The following is a 22,404-nucleotide window of genomic DNA, read 5'->3' as shown; positions in this document are numbered from 1 at the left end:
TCTTGTCTTTCTGCTGGGCAGGTCCGTGTCTGGTGGTGTGTTTTGGGGTGTCTGTGGCCTTATTATGATTTTAGGCAGCCTCTCTGCTAATGGATGGGGTTGTGTTCCTGTCTTGCTAGTTATTTGGCTTAGTGTGTCCAGCACTGTAGCTTGCTGGTCATTGAGTGGAGCTGGGTCTTGGCGTTGAGATGGAGATCTCTGGGAGATTTTCACCCTTTGATATTACGTGGAGCTGGGAGGTCTCTTGTGGACCAGTGTCCTGAACTTGGCTCTCCCACCTCAGAGGCACAGCCCTGACTCCTGTCTGGAGCACCAAGAGCCTGTCATGCACACAGCTCAGAATAAAAGGGAGAAAAGAAAGAAAGAAAGAAAGAAGAAGATAAAATAAAATACAGTTATTAAAGTAAAAAATAGTTATTTTTAAGTAATGAAAAGCGAAAAAAGAAAGAAAGAAAAGAGCAACCAAACCAAAAAACAAATCCACCAATAGTAAGAAGTGCTAAAAACTATACTAAAATACAACAACAAAAGAAAAACGGACAGACAGAACCCTAGGACAAATGGTAAAAGCAAAGCTATACAGACAAAATCACACACAGAAGCATACACATACACACTCACAGAAAGAGAATAAGGGGGCTTCCCTGGTGGCGCAATGGTTGGGGGTCCGCCTGCCAATGCAGGGAATGCGGGTTCGTGCCCATGTCTGGGAGGATCCCGCGTGCCGCGGGGAGGCTGGGCCCGTGAGCCATGGCTGCTGAGCCTGCGCGTCTGGAGCCTGTGCTCCGCAACAGGAGGGGCCACAGCGGTGAGAGGCCCGTGTACCGGAAAAAAAAAAGAGAGAGAAAAAGGGAAAAAATATATATATATCGTTGCTCCCAAAGTCCACCTCCTCCACTTGGGATGATTCGTTGTCTATTCATGTATTCCACAGAAGCAGGGTACATCAAGTTGATTGTGGAAATACAATCCGCAGCTCCTGAGGCTGCTGGGAGAGATTTCCCTTTCTCTTCTTTGTTCTCCAGCTCCCAGGGGCTCAGCTTTGGATCTGGATCCGCCTCTATGTGTAGGTTGCTTGAGGGAGTCTGTTCTTCGCTCAGACAAGACAGGGTTAAAGTAAAGCTGATTAGGGGGCTCTGGCTCACTCAGGCCGGGCCAGGGAGGGGTACTGAGTGCGGGGCGAGCCTGTGGCGGCAGAGGCCGGAGGGACGTTGCACCAGCCTGAGGTGCACCGTGCATTCTCCTGGGGAAGTTGTCCCTGGATCATGGGACCCTGGCAGTGGCGGGCTGCACAGGCTCCCGGGAGGTGAGGTGTAGATAGTGACCTGTGCTTGCACACAGGCTTCTTGGCGGCGGCAGCAGCAGCCTTAGCATCTCATGCCCGTCTCTGGGGTCCACGCTGTTAGCTGTGGCTTGCGCCTGTCTCCGGAGCTCTTTTAAGCGGCGCTCTTAATCCCCTCTCCTCGCGTACCAGGAAACAAAGAGGGAGGAAAAAGTCTCTTGCCTCTTCGGCAGGTCCAGACTTTTCCCCGGACTCCCTACCGGCTAGCTGTGGTGCACTAACCCCCTGCAGGCTGTGTTCACGCCGCCAACCCCAGTCCTCTCCCTGCCATCCAACCTCCGAAGCCCGAGCCTCAGCTCCCAGCCCCTGCCGAGCAGACAAGCCTCTCGGGCTGGTTGGCACGGATCCTCTGTGCGGGAATCTCTCCACTTTGGCCTCCGCACCCCTGTGGCTGCACTCTCCTCCGCGGCTCCGAAGCTCCCCGCCCCCCACCGCCACCTGCAGTCCCCGCCCGCGAAGGGGCTTCCTAGTGTGTGGAAACCTTTCCTCCTTCACAGCTCCCTCCCACTGGTGCAGGTCCCGTCCCTATTCTTTTGTCTGTTTTTTCTTTTTTCTTTTGCCCTACCCAGGTACGTGGGGAGGGTTTCTTGACTTTTGGGAGGTCTGAGGTCTTCTGCCAGCGTTCAGTAGGTGTTCTGTAGGAGTTGCTCCACATGTACATGTATTTCTGATATATGTGTGGGGAGGAAGGTGATCTCTGCGTCTTACTCTTCTGCCATCTTAAAGCTCCTCTCCATATGTATTTGTTAATATTAATGTTAGTTTAGATCTACTTTCAGGAGGAAGTACACAGTAGGGAATCCAACTTTATTTTTTCTACTATGGCTATCCTGCTGTGCCAGCAAGAAAACCCCCCTTCTGATTTGAAATACCTCCACTATTATATACTAAAGAACCTATGTATTTGGGTCTATTCCTCACCTTTATAATCTGTTCCATTGACCGATCTATTTATGCCCTAGTACCATGCTATTTTTATTATTATAGCTTTATAATTTTAGAATTCATGTAGGTTAGGTTGCCCCTTCATGACTTTTTTTTTTTGCTATTTGCTAGTTTATTTTTCATATGATCTTTAGAATCAGACTGTGTAGTCACCTCTACTCCCCTGCCCCTGACAATTTGGTATTTTTAGAGATCATGTTAAATTGATAGATTAATTTAGGGAGTATTGAAATTTTTGTGATGTTGCATTTTTGTACCCAAGAACTGGTATGCCTTTCCTTTTAGTCAAGTCTTTTGTGTGCTTTCCTTCAGTACCATTTTCAAAAATATTTTTCATATAAATCTTATATACTTTTGTTATGTTTGCCACTATTCTAAATAAGATCTTTCTTTTGCTTTATCTTCTATCTAGTTGTTATTTGTATATGAACGATTTTGATATCTTATATTAGTTTCACATCTAGCTCTTACATTAAATTCTGAGTTTTTTGTCTGATTTTCTTAGGTTTTCTAGATAGCAGTCATATCATCTGCAAATGGTAATAATTTTACCTCCTACCTCCCAATTTTTTTTAACCTCATGTCTGTCTCTCTGACTTAATGGGAATGCTTTTAGTATTTTCCCATTAAGCATTAAATCCCTAATGTTTTTTTTCTTCATAAAGATCCTTTTCAATTCCCATGTGAAATATCAATAATTCTTGCCCCATTGTCTATGGTTAGTTGTGGCAAACTTTCCCATCATTCCTTGCAAAAATTAAAGAAGGAAAAGGCTCAGGCTAGAGAGGTCTTTGTTATATTGGACAAACGTCGGCCTCCTGGGGGCTTCCACTCGTTTCCTTCTGAAATAGCAGAAGAGGAGACCACTCTCATTTACATGGCAGCCCTTCAGACTTCTGAGGAGACAATGAGTCTCCTTTGAATCATTTCTCTCTGCCTTACAGCATTGGAGTTTAACAAATGTGCTTTGTCCTACCAATGAGCAAGCCGGAAGTCCTTTGAAGACCTGCTGGGTGCAGAGCTCTGTGATCAAACCCTACAGCATGCTTATGCCCTACCAGCAATCAGCTAATTTGCTGTGTCAGGGTTCCTAGATGCTTCCTTGTCCTCACATTCCTGGAACCTCCACATATAAAGCCTTCCCTTTCCATTGCACTATGACACTTGTAGGGAGGATCTCACACTTATGACCCAAAGTGAAACCCTTTGAGTCAAATTTCTTATTGCCTTTTGAATTTTATTACTGGCTCTAGACTTCTAACATTGTCAGGTTAGTCACATTATTGATAAGGCTGAAATCTCTTCTTACCTAAGCATCAACAACTTGCTGAGGTTCCATTTGCTGTCTAATCACTTACTTCAGTTTGGCTATTCTGTGAATTTGAATTCTACTCCAAACTATGCAAAACTTATTATAACTCATGTGGTTTCAGTTGTAATTATGACAAGTTTTTGGTTTTGAAATAAAAAATATAATCTATGGAAGAGTGCCACTCTTCAGATTTCAAATTCCAAAACTTTTGAAGCTTTCATTTGGCTAAAGAGCAGGGACAGCTGACATGAGGCTTTTATGACATTCAAGTGAGGTCAGACAATAAATAGACATGGAAATGAACCGTTCGTAGCTGAGCTTTTTTGCTTTGTTCTTGGTGCTTGAGCATAAGACAGCAACTTATAAACGATAAAGCCCTACCATATTTCATATTACTTTCATTTTCATGCCTGGTGCTTTTATAGAGTCAGCGAGGGCATTAGGCATATTTGTCATGTCTGCATGACATGTTCGCGCACTGAAAGCAGATCTTATCCCATGTATTGGCTTCTGTACCATGTAAACTTTTATTTTTTAAATGACTACTAAGACATAGCATACAATTGACTATATATATGGAATTTCCTCCTTGACAGACTTCATAAAACTTACCCAAAAAGCAGCATCCTTGGTATTTAACAACTGCATTATCACAAAATGAAACCCATATGTTCTATCCAGTTTCTAGAGATGTAATTGCCTCACCTCTCCTTGTCACTTACCCCTCAAGCAGGGACAGGGCCTGGGCACATGATACGTGATCAATAAACATTTATTTGATGAGTGGATGAAGTCTGAAATTGAGTTCAGATCTGAGTGTGCTTATTGAGACAATAAGCTTGTTATAATTAATGTACATTGAAAACATCTCTTCAGTCATCAATGCAAATAAGATCAGCAATACATCTACCCCAGAATAATAATCTAGGTATTAGTTGGGAATTGCATTCTCAGTCATAGGACCTGGTTTTTTTGTTAAAAAATTGAAGCATTATTAGTTGTCAGTGGACATGTGGCTCAGTCCATGCGTTCTCCATGCATCTAAAGATAGTACTCTGTGAGGACCTGCTCAGGTGGTAGGTTCTGAAATAACAACCAATAAGGTTTGGGGAGTTTGTACTGACCTTTACCAGATGCAGGCACTAAATAGCAAATATACAAATAGACCCAGGCTTCTCCCCTCCCTGGCCCCTCCTGCTGAGGAACACATTGTGAGTTTCCTGTGCTTTTAGACATGGGGCTTTGATGGGGGAGGGATTGTTACTCTGTACAGATTTTCTGCTTCTAAAAAGTCTAAGTTCATCTGTTTTCTGGGTCAATGATACTTTTTCCTTCTCTTGGTTCTCCATGGTATTCTCTAATGTAGGTACTGAGAATGAAGTAAGTCAACAGAAGGAGAAATAACCTGAAAACAAAAATCAGTCTGAGAATGTACAGTGGCCACTCTTTGATTCTGATGATTTCGTGGTACCTTCATTAATAATAAAACAAACACAAAGAAAATAAAAAACAAACAAAGCAAACAAACAGATTAAAAAAACCCGCATTTCCCTCTGAGAATGAACTTGAAGGCTATTGTACTATTGTTTTCAATGACTAGTATCCAATGCACATCTAACAGGAACAGGATTCTGATTCTTTAGTACTCAGATTAGGACTTCTTTTATTAGCAAGGAGCCTAACTTGTAACTCTCTCCAAAGCCTCTCCAAATGGAGGCTAAAAGAAAGAGCACTTGTATACTTTATTTGTATAAATGCTCTAGGACGTGATATCAAGCAGATAAAAGAGAATGGAAAAGAGGCACAAAAATTATTCCAGCTCATTGGCAAGTTCAGAGCTCCATCTTCAAATCCAACAAGTCCATTTGTGCTTAAATGGTTGGGCTGTTACAGTGTTCTTGCCAAGCCTGCTGCCATTTAGATACCACAACCAGCACTTTTCTTTTACTGTAAATGGGAGGTTTAGGAACAGCAGCTTTGGGGATTTTATTTGGCAGTTAGAATTCTCTTTTCTCTCCAGGATGAAGTTTGCTCTAAAGGATATTGTCTTCTTTAGAGATCTTCAGTTTCTATAAGTTGGCTGGCTTTGGCATGATGACCATGTACAAAATCAACACTCACCTTAAGTTTTCCACTATTCAGGATCTGTTAATGAGATGGTGTCTTTTGCATTACAGATTGGTTTAATATCATCTTAATCCACAAGTGCCCTCTCAGCCAAAATTTGATAAAGAAAACAATATATCCTTGGGGACTCATTAACCACAAAATTAGTCTATTTTCTGAATTAAAAAAAAAAAAGTTTGGTTGGCTCTATTCCAAAGAGCATTTTGGAAGTCACAATATTGGACAAAAGTTGACCAAGGTAGAAATGATTTGATAAAGTAAATTTAGTGGACAATGGCCATTTTATAAAATCTGGCTTGCTAACTCGGTGGTCATAAAAAGGGAAAAATAAGTGATTTGTTGTTAATAAAAGATGTTCATCCACTACAGGATTGAAATATGATGAGTTGTTTAGCATATAGGGTTATGTTTAAAATTATTATTTTCCCTTCATATTTAGATCTTTCTCTGGAATTAAAGGACTCCAACTGAAAGTTAACCTCCAACCCAATGACAATTACTTTTTCTACGTGAAAGCCATCAGTGCATTTGGGACAAGTGAACAGAGTGAAGCTGCCCTCATTTCCACCAGAGGTACCTTCTCCTTTGCACACAGAGAACTATTTCCAAGCATTCCCATTCCTTCCCTTTCACCACCCAGAGAAGACATCCTAGAGGGCCACTTCTTCACGCCCCCAACCTGCTGGCAGGACTAGGTTTTTGGCACGAGGACCCAAGATTGGCCAAAGGTCAAGGTGTTTCTTTTGTTTTTCTGGTTTAAGACATTCTCAACCTTGGCCACCCATTAGCAATCAGTCCAGGTGCTAAAGAAAATACTGATGTGGGGAACCCACTCCTGGAGATCCTGGTCTAATTTACCTGGATATGGGCTCTGACAAGTGTTTTAAGTCTCCTCAGATGATTCTTGTTTGGTTCACAATGTGCTATAGTTTGTGGGTATGTTTTGAGCGTATGTGTGTTGGGGGAAGAGTGGGATGAGGATATTCTTATTTTATTACCCTGTGAACTCTATGAACAAGCTTCTAGTCTTATTCTTCTGTTTATTTTCCATGCCTAGCACATGGTTTGTGCCCATTAATGTTTGTTGAATGAATGAATGAGTGAGCAACTCAAAAAAGTGATGAAACTGTTCAAGGGCATTTTGGGGAAAATACTCTTGATGGTGCCAACAAAAAAATGCTTGGCTGTTCTCAATTATTGTGAAAAGAAATGAGGAGTGGAAGAGTGATCATTTTATCATCTTACGCTAGACCCAAAGATGGCAAGATTGAGGGTGGCATGTTACGTGATTTGCTTAACCAGCAAAAACTTGAGCACGCACCTTGGGTGTGATGTGGTGAGGGCCAGCCTGATGTTTATAAAGAGAGGGCATGAGGGCTGTCTGTCCAGAAGTGTGTTCCCTGCAGTCCCAAATGGTGCCTGTACTGTCCACTGTTAGAACCACTCCTGGAGGTTAGATAGACCATTGCATCTTCAAACTTTAATGTGCACGTGAATCTCCCAAGGAGCTTGTTAAAATACCGATTGTGGTTCAGGAGGTCTGGGGCAGGCCCGAGATTCTGCATTTCTAACTAGTTTCCAGGTGAGGTAGGTAGGTGCTGCTGGTGCAGGGAGCATACTTTGCATAATAGAGTGAGCGCTAGTACAGGAGAAGCACACCGGGTGAGGTGACCAGCCGCTGATGTTCACTAGTCCTTTTCACGGATGCAATTTTGCTGTGGATCTGAAAACACTGTGCAGAGGATTTTGATGTTAGAAGCAAGGGAGACTACGATCTGAAATGCGGGGCTTGGCCCAGGGATAGCGCTCGACATTGCAGTAATGTTATAATCCTATTTTCTAACTACAATAGGAACGAGATTTCTCCTGCTGAGGGAAACGGCTCATCCCGCTCTGCAGATTTCCTCAGATGGAACAGAGATCAGCTTCGCTGAGAAGAGACGGCTGACAGAGTAAGTAGAAGAAGAAAGCACTAGATGCCTCCGCAGGAGAGTCTTCTGAGGGGGTCACCTCAGTGTGGCCTCACCTGAGCACATTCTTGGCTTAGTGCACATGCCTGGTATGTGTGACATTGAGCATAAATTGGTACACACACATACAGTTCAGTTATGGTTCGTTATTAGGGGGAAAGTGACAGAGATCATTCAAACTTGGAGCAAGTGTCAATATTTTTATTGGAAATATAAGCACAGATGGTTTTGTTTAACACATAGGCTGTTCTAAGGCATTATCTCTGGTTCAATGAAAAAAGAGCCTGGGTTAATTCTTCTATTATTTCAACAGCAAACCAGATTTTGAATCTATCCACTTGAAAAGGAATAGAAGAGAATGACATTTTGTTGAGTTTCTGGTTCTGGCCACGTGCAGGACTTTCAGGATCTTGCCCTCCCCCGCCCCTCACCACCACATCACCCAGAAGCTCCCACAAAAGGAAGCAGCAAAGTAAAGAAATCCAAAAGCTGAGGGCACGGTGGGGAGATTGCTCTGCAATTTGCCTGCACTCTCTCGTGGTTATTTTGAGGGTCAAAATGGTCAAATGGGAGAAAGTACGTGAAAAGCATGCGAAACACACTGCTGTTGGCACTGATGCGCCCAGGGTGCTCTCACAGTATAGCCCTGAGCCCACCAACGGCGACTTGTGCTGTTTTCCTCTCAGTCTGCTATTCATCTGTCTGTGGCTCAGCTCAGGTGTTACCTGCTCCTGGAAATGACCAAGCCTTTACTGGGCCCTGGCACCCTTGATCTTATCCGCAAAAAGGTCTGAGCACTTGTGGAGTCGTTGGTCAGATGCTCCATTTTGACTAGTCCTCAAGCAACAGCCTCATCTTCCGCATCTTTAATCTCCAGAATCTAGCCTGGGGCCCAGAACACTGGAGATGCTAAGCATGTACAAATGAGCGAATTCAGGGGAAAAAAAGATTTAAGAAATAGATTGGGCTTTTCTGTCTCTTTTGGATTTCTCAAAAAAATCAAAGAGAAAAGAAATAGATTGGAGGTTGGTAAGAGTTCATAGATAATAACTAATGTATTTGATAGAATTTTACTTATTTATTATTAACCTGAAAATTAACTCATAAATATCAGGCAGCTGGGCTTTGCTCCAGAGAGCAAGGGCCCATCAGTAGCCCCCTCTCTGAAATGAGGTTGTTGGGTAAAGACACGAGAAAATGAAGTACATTCCTTTGCATTAATCACTTTCTCATCTGTTAAAGGGGAGGGGGAGAGGGTGCTGACTGAATATTAATACTGCTTAAATTAAAAATGCTTCCTTGCTGTCTCAGCCATTTCAAAGCAAAACTGAGCAATTCATGCAAACAAGGTCACCCATCCGCAGTGGAAAGTGCTTTGGTTCACTTCACCGTGTCTGTTACAAAAATAGCTGAGGTGAGACAAAAAGAGACCTTTCGACAACCTCTCAGGTGTACCTGCTACCATCTAAAGAAGCCAGAGTCCCAAAGACTGTTGACCATAAGCCTCTGAGGAGCACAAGCATTACACCTGGTTCATCCAGGTGGAACTCCGCTCTGCTCTGGCCTCCCCAGACAGCTTGCTCTTCAGGAGCAGCACCGTTTTCGGTCTCTGTGCCCAGGAAAGTCAGCAGACACTGGAACCCATTGTGAGAGAAGGTTTTAGAGACTCCTTTTTGTGTATGTGCACGTTTTGGAAGAAAACTTTGCAAGTCATGCTCTCTTGGAATTCTCCACCTGCCTCCCTTATATTTCCTCATTCTCTTTGAAAGCAGAGATTGTGCCATTTCTTTTTATCCTGCCATTATTCTAATTTCCTGGTTCCCAGTCCCTCCAAGAGATGCTATGTGTAATACATGTGTGTTGAGTGTGGCAGTAGAAATATGTTAAATGCGTGTTGAGGGTTTGGGGAATTCTGTGGCCATCGGGTCATGGTCGGGGGCACAATGAACAATGAATGTCTTTAGTCAAACTCCAGCAGTTTCCGAGGATAGAATCCAGCTTAAACTGTGTACACATTTATGAATGTTGGTGTTTATGAGATAAAGGCTGGCTGATCAACTTTGCCTGCAGAATCCCATCAGTGCTGGGTGAGGAGCTCCCTGCCTGTGGCCAGCACTACTGGGAAACCACTGTCACAGACTGCCCAGCGTACCGACTGGGCATCTGCTCCAGCTCGGCAGTGCAGGCTGGTGCCCTGGGACAAGGAGAGACCGCGTGGTACATGCACTGCTCTGAGCCGCAGAGGTAAGCCTGCCCCTCCCCACTTAATCAAAGTGTCATGCGTTGATGTCTAGGCAGAGGGCTCTGAGGGACCTAATAAATAACCTCTCACTTCCCTGCCCAAGTTCTGAGTCAGCTGAGAAAGAAAACAGAAGACTCAAGTATTTGGAGATTCAACTACTACTCTGATTACTGAGGAAGCCGGTTTTAGAGAACGTGGTTCATATGTGAAAGCAAGAGTGTTTCTTATATCGAACCCTATTAATAGACAGACTTGTACCCACGCAGAGCCTTGGCCAGGGCAGCTTCCCATCCTGTGGGGCAGGGTAGGTTCCTGGAGAAGCATGTGCATCTCCTCAGGAAACTCGTCAGGAAGAGTTAGGGAAACACATGCATGGCCAGTTTTTCCTTCAAAGCTCACCCCAGGGTGGGGAGAGACCACAAGGGTAAGGCCGAAAGGGCTCCCTCCACAGAGGAGTCAACAGGACTGAGGAAGAAGTAGGTCCCCAGTACCACCCCCCTCCCCCACCGCCGTTGGTCTATATTAAGGGTTGGCAAACTATAGCCCAACAGGCCAAACATGACCCGCTGCTTTTTTTGTAAATGCAGTTTTATTGGAACACAGTCAAGCTCATTTGTTTACGTATTGCCTATGGCTGCCTTTGTGCTACAGTGGCAGAGTTGACTAGTTGTAATAGAGATTGAATGGCCCCAAAGCCTAAGATATTTACTATCTGGCCCTTTACAGACAAAGCTGACTAACCTCTGGTCTATATTATTAGTGTTACCGACCTGGGTTCTTGGACTCTTTAATCAATAGAAATTGATAAGAGGCCAGACGAGGAATGCAGGCAAGGCTTTATTGGGACTCCTGCCGCAGCAGGAGAGAGCGAGAACAAGTAATAGGTACCCACGCTCGCTCCGTGACGGGGAGTGAGCTGGTCCGTTATATGGGCTGAGGGTAGGGGAGGATTGCTGGGTCAGGCGGGAGGCGTGGCTTAGGTGGTCCGCCCACCCCCTTGGCGGTGCTGCGGGCACGGATCATGCGCAGTACCCTGCTTTTGCCCCCAGCACCTCAGAAGTGGCAGTTGGGTTTTGGGCTTTTTGTATCTTGTTGTTCATACTTTGCCCCAACTGGACATGCATGCAGTTGTTTTTAGTCCTTTATAGTTTCTTTGTATTTTGTTGCTCAAGAAGACATTTGTCCAGGTGCAAGTGCTGCAGTAAACGGTCCCGGGTCCCAGCCTGTCTCATTAGTATTGTTTAATCGCTTGATGTGAAAAAGCTGTTAACCTGCGTTAGATAAGGCGAGCATGTTATGAACTGAATATGTGCACAAGATAGTCTAATAAAAGAGCATGAGACTGGAGCCAGGAACCTGATTTTAGTCCTGGCTCCATTCTCGACTAGCCTCATATGGACTACTCAGCCAGAAGTTGGTCAATCTAATGAGCATATCTGATGTGCCTCATCTGTCTTGTCAGGGGACAGTGATGCCTGGTCCGCTACATTTTGGGGTTGTGAGGATCACATGAAGTCAGGTACAAGGAAGAGCTTTGAAATCATGAAGAATCAAATGTGAGGAATTATTCAAATGTAATGCTTAAAAAGGAAGCAGTGCTCGCAAGTTCCCAGAAAAAGGCCCACAGATTGGGATTTTGCATATTTCTGGCTGCACATCTCTCCCTGCATCCTACTTGACAGAGTTTGATTCTCTGACATGGTTCATAAGGACACCATCTCCAAGAGCTATTTAAAGTCACATTCCATCAAGGCAGAGCCATGATGATTAATTGATATTCAGCCTCCTCCTAGAGCTGAAGTCATTCAAACCCAGCGTTTATAATCGGTAGACTTAGAGCTGGAACTAGGTATTGATTTCATGAAAATTTCCTTAGACACTTGAACCCTTAAGAACCCAAACCAAAGACGAGAGTCCAATACAGAGTTCTAGACTCTAGAAAACAGAACTGTTCATTTCATTCAGCAGGTTCAACAACTTTGGTCTTTGGCTCTTGTGGGCCCAGGGTAGGTTCTGTAGATTTTGGGAGGACTGTGCTGTGTGTGGTCACAGCACAGAGAGGTCAGGTCTTAAATGCCTCATTTCATGTTCCAAATTAGAGCACCCTGGCCTTCAGGTTACTGAGAGTCCTGCTATAGCAGACCCTCCTGTGTTTCTCCATTTTTCTCGCTTCATGATTTAAACCAAGCGGTATTACTCTTTTTTTTTTTGCGGTATGCGGGCCTCTCACTGTTGTGGCCTCTCCCGTTGCGGAGCACAGGCTCCGGACGCGCAGGCTCAGCGGCCATGGCTCACGGGCCCAGCTGCTCCGCGGCATGTGGGAGCTTCCCGGACCGGGGCACGACCCGTGTCCCCTGCATCGGCAGGCGGACTCCCAACCACTGCGCCACCAGGGAAGCCCCAAGCGGTATTACTCTTGATTCTACTTACATCAGGCTTTAAGATGTCACAACTGGATAGGAGAAATGAAGAGAGTCTAAGGAGAAAGAATCAACGGTATTTCATCCTGTCTGTTCCTAACTTCTCTAGTTCAAGGCTTTGTTTCCTTTACTAGTTTCATCCACAGCCAACATGCCTGTGTTCTTCTTCCAGTCTCCACCCACTGCAAGCCATTCTATGTGTCACAGCTGACAAATATTTCTCAAACATCGTTTGCATCACGCCCCTTCCTTTTCTGCTCAAAAGTCTACAAACATCTACAGTGGTTTCGACACTCAGGTGGGACCACAGTGAAGGGGGAAGCCAGGAAGAATGTGACCAGGCTGGAGTATGAGGAAGCCTGAGGGGAGTGGCCACCAGGGTGGAGAGGAGTCTGGCTGGGCTCATTCTGGGCCATCAGTGAGATTCACAAGGGTGGTCCACCCAGGTGGGAAACCTCGCCAAGGTAGTTCCAGGGTCATGCAGGTGTCAAGAATCAGGCTTCTGGATGACCTTTGTTTGAACAGGGACCAGCAGTCCAAAGGATAGGGAGGGAGTCAGGCCACGGCAGATAGGCTTGGTTTCAGGCCGGAGTGCAGGTTGGAGAAGGAAGTGATGTGCTCAGTAGGAAATGGAGGCAGAAACAAGACAGGGCGAATTCCAGGCCCTGTAGAACTGGTGGGTCCAAGGCTTCAAGGAATGTCTTTCCCTCCTTGACCTCCATGGTAGCGATTAGCTCAGGGACTGACCGGGGCTGGGCCTGTGGGCACCGGGGACCTTCTAAGCAGGGTAGGGAAATGGCTTATATGGGCATTCAGAACCCTCTAGACCAGTGCTGTGCAATCACACATTCTGCAAAAATAGAAAAATGGTGTCATATGTGGCTCTTGAGAACTTGAAATGTGGTTAATAGGATTGACGAACTGAATTTTGAATTTTACTTAATTTTACTTAATTTTAATTTAAGTGGCCACATGTGCCTGGTGGCCACTATATTGGACAGGGCAGGTCTAGAGCCTGGCCTCTGACTTACCTATCCGGGTAATATCCTTAAAGTCATTCACATGTCCCCTCCTAACCCATCAATCAGATGGTGATGTTCTCCATGACATACAGGTTTATTCTGCCACCTCATCACTGCTTCTGCTGCCCCGATGGCTTGGATCGCCTTCTCCCTTTTTTCCCCATCCGGTTCTGACCATTCTTCTTTGGCTGAATGTGAGCCCATCTGCTCCCCAAGCCCCTTCTGTAAGAGCCCCAGCCTGTTCTCCACCTGTTCTCCAAGGATGAAGTTGGGCAGCCCGACAACAGCCCAGTGCTGTTGTCCATCATTGCCACCTGCAGCCTCTGTGTGCTTTACAGGTTCTAAAACTTCATAATGTTCTGCCATATTTCACATTAGCAAGGCACTGAAGAGGTCCTTTATCATTGTGGAAGTCTCGCTTACCTTCCATCCCCGTGAACCTCTGCCCTTTCACGTGAGCTTCGTTCAGCGAGGAAATAGCTAACTTGCCATTTCCTAAATATTCCTGCACTCAAGCTTCTGGGCCTTTAAGAGAGATGTCACAGGTCTTCAAGGTCCTTGTCCTTCTCAGCCACACCAGAGTCACCCAGTTTCTCCGGCCCCAGTCTTCCCAGTGTCACTCCCACCCTCAGACCTATCATATCCACAGATCTGTCCCTCATCTCTTTTCTTCTCTTCCATCTCTCATTTCTTCTCTTCTTCTGTTCTCAGGGCTCCACCCTCTGTTTCTAAGATTGCCAGGAGAAAACTCCCACCTTGTGTTATTTTTTTGCATAGAGCAATTTGACTTCTTCTGTTCAGCAATTTCTCCTTGCCAGCCTGGCCTTGAACCTTTCCTTTCACAACTAAACCAGGTCCATTAAATGTGTAAGGAAACGCTTTACCAATCTGTGCTCTAAACTGGAGTCTCACTCAGCCCCCGCCCATGTTTAAGTCATCAACAATTTTCATTCCTGCTCAGTAGAGTGTGGGGTCCCTGGGGGCAAGGACAGTATGCTATGGTCTGCATATCCCCCAGAGGTGCAGAGGTCTAGCAAAGTACAGGACACACAGATATGCCCAATGACTACATGTTGAACTGAATTTGTTTGAATTGAAGAAAGAAATCAAAGGCTCCCCCTCTTGGCTGTAAGGGTGAGAAGATGAAAAGGAAAGTTGATTTGGGGCAGTGGGAGTGTACAAAAGATGAAGTTGGGCAAAAATAATGAAATATTTCTTAAACTTCATAAAGGTCCTTATGTAAGTTACTTACAAAATTTTTAAATGGTAAAATTGATACACTTTATGGAAGGCAAGCCCGCGGTACTTTTTAAAGTACATGGCAGCCTCAAAGGAGTTTTATTCAAAAGAATGACACACCATGAATGCAGTAGTTAAAACACGTGGGCAGCTGGGAAAGAATTAAAATGTTGAGAAAAATCACAAGGGAGGCATATGTTGGTTATTCTGGGACTGCCTCCTAATGTAGAAGGAGCAAAATTATTAAAAATACTCGTCTGTTGGGAAGAGCTATGCATTTATCATCTAGGAGGGATCTGGTTAAAGTATTTGGGACAATGTTATTGCAACTCATTGTGAATTGAGGTGAACAACTGCACAATCGGTGATCTCCAAGTAATTCTCTTTATCATGGTCCTTCAAGATTTCCAAAGTTTTCAATTCCCATTCCATTCCATTTCAGATACACATTTTTCTACAGTGGCATTGTGAGCGATGTCCACGTGACGGAGCGTCCCTCCAGAGTGGGCATCCTACTGGACTACACCGCCCAAAGGCTCCTGTTTATAAACTCTGAGACCGGACAGTTGCTCTTCATCATCAGGCACAGGTTTAATGAGGGCGTCCACCCTGCCTTTGCTCTGGAGAAACCCGGAAAATGCACTTTGCACCTGGGAATAGAGCCCCCAGATTCTGCAAGGCACAAGTGATCGTTGGCTTTTAGAGTTTGCAAGAACAAAATTCAAATTTGGGGGGTCCGTTGTTCTTTCCTGTGGGTGCTAGACATCATTCAAAACGTCTTCTGCCCATTAGCACTCGTAATAGCTCCATGAACAGGGATCAGCACGCGAGCAAAGCCACCAAGAAAACTGTGACTTTCCAGAGCGTCACGTGAGTGAAAAGGATGGAAAGAGCAATCTCCGCCTTTTGGTTTATATATGTTCGAGTTCTTCCCTAAGTTAAAAGGATTGATATCTGACTTGGATATCAAAATAGTGAAATGGACTCCCACCTGTTTCACTGGTAAAAGAAATCCTCAGATAGACAGGTCTGAGTGAAGGGAGGGTTGTGCTGGTGACACATCTCCTCCAACAAGAAACACTGGCCTTTTCCACAAGAAAAATGTCATCTCACTTCACTAAAGGATGTGGAGTCCGAATCAGCAGAGAAAGTGTTTTAACCATTCAGAGCTGATAACGAACTCTTTTGTAATCATTATATACTGTAGAACACGAGTCTCTTTTCCCTGTAATTTTAAGTGTAGAAAAGTGCTAGATATTAGAAATTTCCATTTTGTTAAATAAATGGTTAGAGTCTGTAAAACAAAACGTGTTATGTGAACTTACTGCATGTGACGTGAGTCTGGCATCTCTGGACGGGACAAACTGTGAATAAAGAGCCATCACACTGCAGTGGGTTGTGCTACAGCTCATTTTCATGTGAGAATTTTACACATACATGTTTTAAAATCGAAACATTTTCAGCCTGTAGTTACAGACAACTACCAGAAACTGAGAATCTCTTTTTGCTAAAAATAAAATGGTGGGTCATTTTTAGATATTGTATTGAAATCTCTCAAAATCTTCCTAAAATATGTGTGCAGAGTTGATAAATCTAGAATGCATGTGGAGATGACTGCTCTTGTTCTCCAGAATATAAATACTTTGATCATACTTACAGATTTTTTTTTTGACATTACCAATTCAGTTGTTTTCTTATGTCGAGAGACAATGTCCTACTTTTGGCATATATCCTAAAGTCCATTGTTTAATAGCTAGCATGCCCAAACTGGATCTGTAACTGCATTAACAGAGCGCCTTCAAAGCCTTCATCATCCTGCTTTGAAATTGGAGCAGCTGCTGGGAAGAAGGGTACCTCGTGAAACAGGAGGAATAACTTGTTGCTTTATGGGAAACACCGTCTTCAGTTTTTTCAAGCCTTAAAAGTGTTAATGAGGTTCTGACTGGTCAGCACCCCACGGTCATTGTTACGTTTTTTGGTGGGAATGTAGTGTGATTCAAAACAATAACAGCAGTAACAGCAACCACATGGAATTTAGAATTTGACTCAGTTGGGGTTCCTCCAAAAGTAGATCTCGAGGTAAAGATTTAGCGTGGGTTCTTTACATAGGAGGTATCCGAGGAAGCACGTGTGAGGAAGTGGGGAAAGTGAGACAGGAAGGGGCAAGAGCGGATGAAGGACATGTTTTATGGGTGGATTATTAACACTGTGAACACCTGGGGCTCTCATGCTGGGGGCACCCCCAGAAACCACTCAGAACATGCCAGAGGCTGAAATGTAAGTGCTTCTCTCCAACCCCAGTTGGCTGAGCATTGCCCCAGGGCACCCTAGGGGACATTAAATTCCCTTTCCCTACCTTTCCAGGTTGTGTTCCTTGCAAGCTCCTGTGGTCACAAGAAAACCCTCAAAGGGCACAAGAAACATAGGTGCCTGACACAGTTGACAGTGGGCTGACAACCCTCTAATACGGCTGCTGGTGCACTCAGGTGAGCTGGGGCGAATGGGACAGGACACCAGCAACGCCCACCATCAAGTTGGAAGCAGCTCTGGTATCGAGGAGGAAGCCATGTAGTAATGGGAAGAACTAGGTTCAAATCGTGATTCAGTCCTTACAGGTCAGCGCGTTACACAACTCAGATGCTTTAGTGATGCCTTTTTCTCAGGATAATTGCAAACATGAGATTAAAGAAGCATGTGAAATGGCACAGCGTTTTTAGCTTATAAAACATCCTGACAGGGGATGCTGGAGACCCTCTGTGGCCAACCCTCCACTGCATCCCCGGTAAGTGGCCTCCTGTCTCTGACTCCATAGCAAGTGGATGGTGGCAGGGAGGACAGTGGGGTCAGGAGATCATGTTTTAGCTGCCTTTGTTGACAGATAGGCGAGTTCCTGGTTGGTTCCTAGGGGGTTATTCCAGTGCAGACAAGTAGAGTGAAGTTAATGCTATTTCCTCATGTCCTCCTCCTTGGTCCTTCTTCTCTGAGTTCCATTCCCTTCTTGTCCTTCCTCTTCTCACTACAGATCCTCAGAGAAAAGAAAGGAAGTTAGCAAATTTTGGTCAAAATTTCTCTTCTGGAAATCTGTTGATGGTTGATAACATGTATAGCCCATGCATTATCTCTTTTAATCCCCATCAGAACCTTGCACAATAAAAATTGCCATTTTATAGATGAGGAAACCAGTCTCAGAGCAGTTAACTGACTTGTACATAGTCACAGCCAGCAGGTGGCAGAGCCTGGATTTAGATATAGCTCAAATCCTGAGCTAAGAGAATAAAATGGTTATATTTTGTTTCATTTTTAATCGCAGATCATTTTTTCTACATATACGTGGTGTGTGAAAATTACGTGTGTGTGTACATACTCTCTCGCACACATACCACACATACACATCTGAATATACATGTATGCACACATACATTCATTCATATATACACATTCTCTTCCCTCCTGAATTGACTTCCTTCCCAAGCCTCTGTTTTGTTGTCAATGCTGTCATAGTCCTGGCAGACATGGGATACCTTGATTCTTTCTTCAATACCAATGACGTTATTTAGGATTCAGAAGCATGTATAATATTCTATTTGTGGAAAAAAGACATGAAACCACATACGTGAAACCACAGTGTTGCCCCTAACAAGTACAGGGCCAAAATAAAGGAGCGTGTGGGAAAAAGAAAGAAAATGAGGACGAACACTGTGGGCCTTCTCTATCTGTTTGCACACATACCTGGCAACTCTGGCTGGATGCATTCTTTGTCAAAGTTAGAAATAGTTTTCTGTTGGAGCAAACCGGACCACGTGCCTGTTGTTTTTCTGGACGTGCTTCCCTAACATCCAACAGAACTAAGAATTGTACTTCATCACACCCACTTACAAAACTGTGTGCTTTCAGCACCAAACGCTAACACTCTCCCATCAGAAGCACCCTTCAGGCCGCAGAATGGCTTGTATCTGAAGTCCTTTCTCACCCTTGCTGTGTTAATTACCCATTAATCATCTCTGAAAGAACTCACAGGACTGAAGCAGTTTTATACTCATGGAAGAGCTTTATCACAGGCAAAGGATACGGTCCAGGCACGCAGAGGCAGGATCGGCACTGAAAGGACCCTCCTATGTCAAGTGCGGTTTTCCTTGTCTGCCCACTGCTGGTATGCGCAACATGCATGTGTCTCCAAGCCTCAAGCCACCAATAGGGTGTGTGTGAAACACCTCGACAGCAGGAGGCCGAAGTTTTGTTTCAGGGAGGTTGGTGGGGCGCCCTCATACTGAGCTGGTCGCATACTTTCCAGCTGTGCAACTAGCCCTACGTGTTGCAGCTCACCTCCCTGACCCCTACAGCCTCCACCAAAGCCAGTGCCTAAGATAAATCCAATAATAACCACTAAACGATGCTGACATTCTGATACAGCCTGCTCCGAAACAACTGATGGATCCATGGTTACAGAATGTCACTTGTTTTTAGTTAATAGAGTCCATGGCATTAGGCAAGGATCAATAACTGTGTGGATGCACATGTGGTCGATTAAGACTAGTGGGGATGAACCCATGCTAGGCACTTACTGTCCTGAATTCCGGAGCCCAGCTGCTGGGGGACGTTTTCAAAATAATAATAGTAAGAGCTGAGTGCCTCCACTGTCGATAGCCATCCCCTCGTATCTCTGATTTGGTGACTATTAGGGAGTGATCCAGGGCGCAGCCCTGAGCTGAATGAAGTTCGACCTGATTTCCAGACCACTTCACAGTGCCAGGAGCGGGCAGGGTTGGGTAGGGAGGAGGACATATTTCTGTACAGTTTTCAGAGTAGCAGATCAACATCTCTTATTTTCCTTTACTACCCTCATAGTGTGTGTGGTTGTACCCCTCTTTTATGTGCCCCTGTTTTGGTCTTAACTCTATGCTGTTTGTTTTCTCTAATCAATATCAGTAATTTCAGGTGCCCAAATAGCCTATGAATGTAAGAATAGTTTGCGAATAGTTGGAGGGTTGAGAATGTTTAACTTGGAACAAAGACAAGTTAAGGAAGGAAATTAGAGGTCTTCAAAGACTTGAAGGGCTGTTATATGGAAAGAATAGGCTTATTTTGATTTTTACACCAGGACCAGTGGGTAGAAGTCCCAGGGTTGAGGAATTTGGTTTAAGAGAAAGGAGAACACCCCATCAGTGACAGCTGGCTCAGAGACATGCTGCTTAGCAGGTAATGAGCCCTCAGAGTCAGGCTGAAAGATCAACCATCTGGAATATTAAAGAGTATATTCTTGCTTTGAGTTCTAGATCCATGGTTTTTAAACTATGTTCCTGGGGTACTGGGATCCCCCAGAGGGGCCTGAGGGCCAACGTGGGATCCAATGGGAAAGCCAACTGGGCATAAATTCAAACCTCTATCCCTTTCCATCACAGTGGCTCAGTTTTATTCTGTTTTACCTGCTGGTTTCTATATAATAGGTTATTTGATGAACAGGTTTCTATGGTTAAATAAAGTTTTAAAAGTAGATAACCACTGAGATTCAAGTCCGAATTCTGTGATGCAGAATTCACTTTAGGGACCACAAAGTCCCTAAATTTCTCATTCTCTCCGAGTCCCTTTTCTTTTACTATCCAAATATGGATATTATATTGATTGCAAGAAATTCTGATTCCTATGTCAACTTTCCAAGAATTTCTCTAAGTGATTACATTCTCCTTGTTGACATCTCTGTCCTCCAAATTCTCCTCCACCTGCTCTAGCCGCCTCACCACTACTTCTTCATGCTTCCCTGGTCCCATTTGACCTTCACCATCCAAAACATTGACATAGTCTCCATTTATTCCTTAAGGCAGTGCTAACACAAGGCTGACGTTGGCAGCGGTTAACATAGCTTCTGTTGAAGACTTGGGATTAATAAGGGAAATTTCTTCATAGATTATGAGACAAAATAAAACTGAATGTGAAGCACCTCATGTTGCCAGGAGCCCCCTCTGATACCTTCTTCAGCCCAGTGTTCCAGACATATTGAACAGACAAACCTCTCCTTCCTACTTTATTCTTTAAGTTTCTAGCTCTGTTTAAATTTTGTTTTTTTCACATCAGCCAGTGCAACTAGAAAACATAAAAACACTTCTCTTACCAATATAGACACCTTTGTAATAGACTGAGAGCAAAATTGTGCCCTCCTATCTCAGGCTCTTCTATCCTGCCCAGACTTTAGGCCTTTCTTTGCAGAACTAAAAGGTCCATTAAAAGCAATTCCCTGAACCAAAGAGCACTTCTTTTCCAAAGATGAATTTGGCCATTACTCCTTAGAATGGTTTTAGAATCCCTTAGTATCTTCCCTTCCATGGATTTCTGTACAACTAGCTAATGATTGGAAATCCTTTCTCAACCTAACCCGAGCTTCCAGACTTCGTGTTGGGCTGCCTGACACCACGGAGGACCTTACTACATGTTAGGCACTTCAGGGAGAATGATACACTTCCAGAGTCAACATGTTATTTGAGGACTTTGTAACTTTGGAGGCCTCAGGAAAAATAAATAGGAAGAAGGAAAATGGGGAAGGAGAAGCACATTTCATTCATTCAACACAGATTTATTGAGTACTTACTATGGGTCGGGTGCTATTCTAGACCCTGGCAAAATGGCAGTCATCAAATCAGACAAAGTCCCTGCTTGCAAGGAGCTTATATTTTAGTGGAGGAAGACAAACAATAAGCACATACATAGTATGTCAGTGGGGAATAAGAATTAGGAAGAAAAATAAATCAGGGTGAGAGAATGAAGAGTAAAAGGAGGCAGGTACTGCTACATATTGGAGGTATGATGGGACAGCGTCTCTAGTAAGGTGATATTTGAATAAAGACCTAAATAAAGTGAGGGAACACTTCATGTGGATATCTGCAAAGGAATAGTATTCCCTACAGAAAGAACAGCAAGTGTAGAGGTCCTGAGGCAGCAGCATGGGGGTGTGTTAAAAGACCAGTGAGGAGGCCATGGGACTGGAGTGGAATAATCAAGGAGGAGAGAATGCTATGGATGCAGACAGTAGCTGGGGACCAGTTCATAATGCCCTTAAAGGCCAAGTAAGGACTTCAGGTTATATTCTGGGTGAGTTAACAAGAAGTAACAGGTATGAGGAGTAATGCAATGGCAGTCTCAAAGAACTGGCTTTTCACTTGTTTGGGTATTGCGTTTTTCAGCATTAAACAGGATGTTTCATAAAGGTCCCCTGGGCTGGCCTTTGCCAGCTCTCAGCTCCTGCAAAGAAAGGGCCTGGTATGGGTGGGAGAGAAGAAAAATTGTTCTCTGTCTCCTTCTCAGCTCTGTCAAGGAACCCTGTGGCCCTGCTCACTCCCTGCTTCTAGGGGAGCAGCCCTGCTGACTAGTGGCCTTTATTTATTTAACATCTTTATTGGAGTATAATTGCTTTACAATGGTGTGTTAGTTTCTGCTTTATAACAAAGTGAATCAGTTATACATATACATATGTTCCCATATCTCCTCCCTCTTGCGTCTCCCTCCCACTCTCCCTATCCCACCCCTCTAGGTGGTCACAAAGCACTGAGCTGATCTCCCTGTGCTATGCGGATGCTTCCCACTAGCTATCTATTTTACGTTTGGTAGTGTATATATGTCCATGCCACTCTCTCACTTCGTTCCAGCTTACCCTTCCCCCTCCCCATATCCTCAAGTCTATTCTCTAGTAGGTCTGTGTCGTTATTGCCGTCTTACCCCTAAGTCCTTCATGACCTTTTTTTTTTTTCTTAGATTCTCTATATATGTGTTAGCATACGGTATTTGTTTTTCTCTTTC

At 44.3% G+C, this 22,404-nt stretch overlaps 1 protein-coding gene across 2 annotated transcripts in view; it reads left to right on the top strand.

Annotated features, from left to right (window-relative positions):
- The window catches only part of CMYA5 (cardiomyopathy associated 5), a 103,474-nt gene extending 88,015 nt beyond the window's left edge, over window positions 1-15,459 (top strand). For both annotated transcript variants that reach the window (XR_004349436.1, XM_032629137.1), the window contains 4 exons: window positions 6,166-6,299; window positions 7,579-7,678; window positions 9,767-9,940; window positions 15,062-15,459. Coding sequence is in view for 1 of the 2 variants with exons in the window: in XM_032629137.1 (XP_032485028.1) it covers window positions 6,166-6,299; window positions 7,579-7,678; window positions 9,767-9,940; window positions 15,062-15,308 (655 nt within the window). In the remaining variant the exon portion in view is untranslated. The remainder of the gene's footprint in view (window positions 1-6,165; window positions 6,300-7,578; window positions 7,679-9,766; window positions 9,941-15,061) is intronic.
- Window positions 15,460-22,404: the final 6,945 nt, after the last annotated feature.

Source organism: Phocoena sinus, chromosome 3 (genome assembly GCF_008692025.1).
Source record: "Phocoena sinus isolate mPhoSin1 chromosome 3, mPhoSin1.pri, whole genome shotgun sequence".
Taxonomy (NCBI): Eukaryota; Metazoa; Chordata; class Mammalia; order Artiodactyla; family Phocoenidae; genus Phocoena; species Phocoena sinus.
Note: the sequence above shows the minus strand (reverse complement) of the source record. Positions and strands in the feature narration are given on the sequence as shown.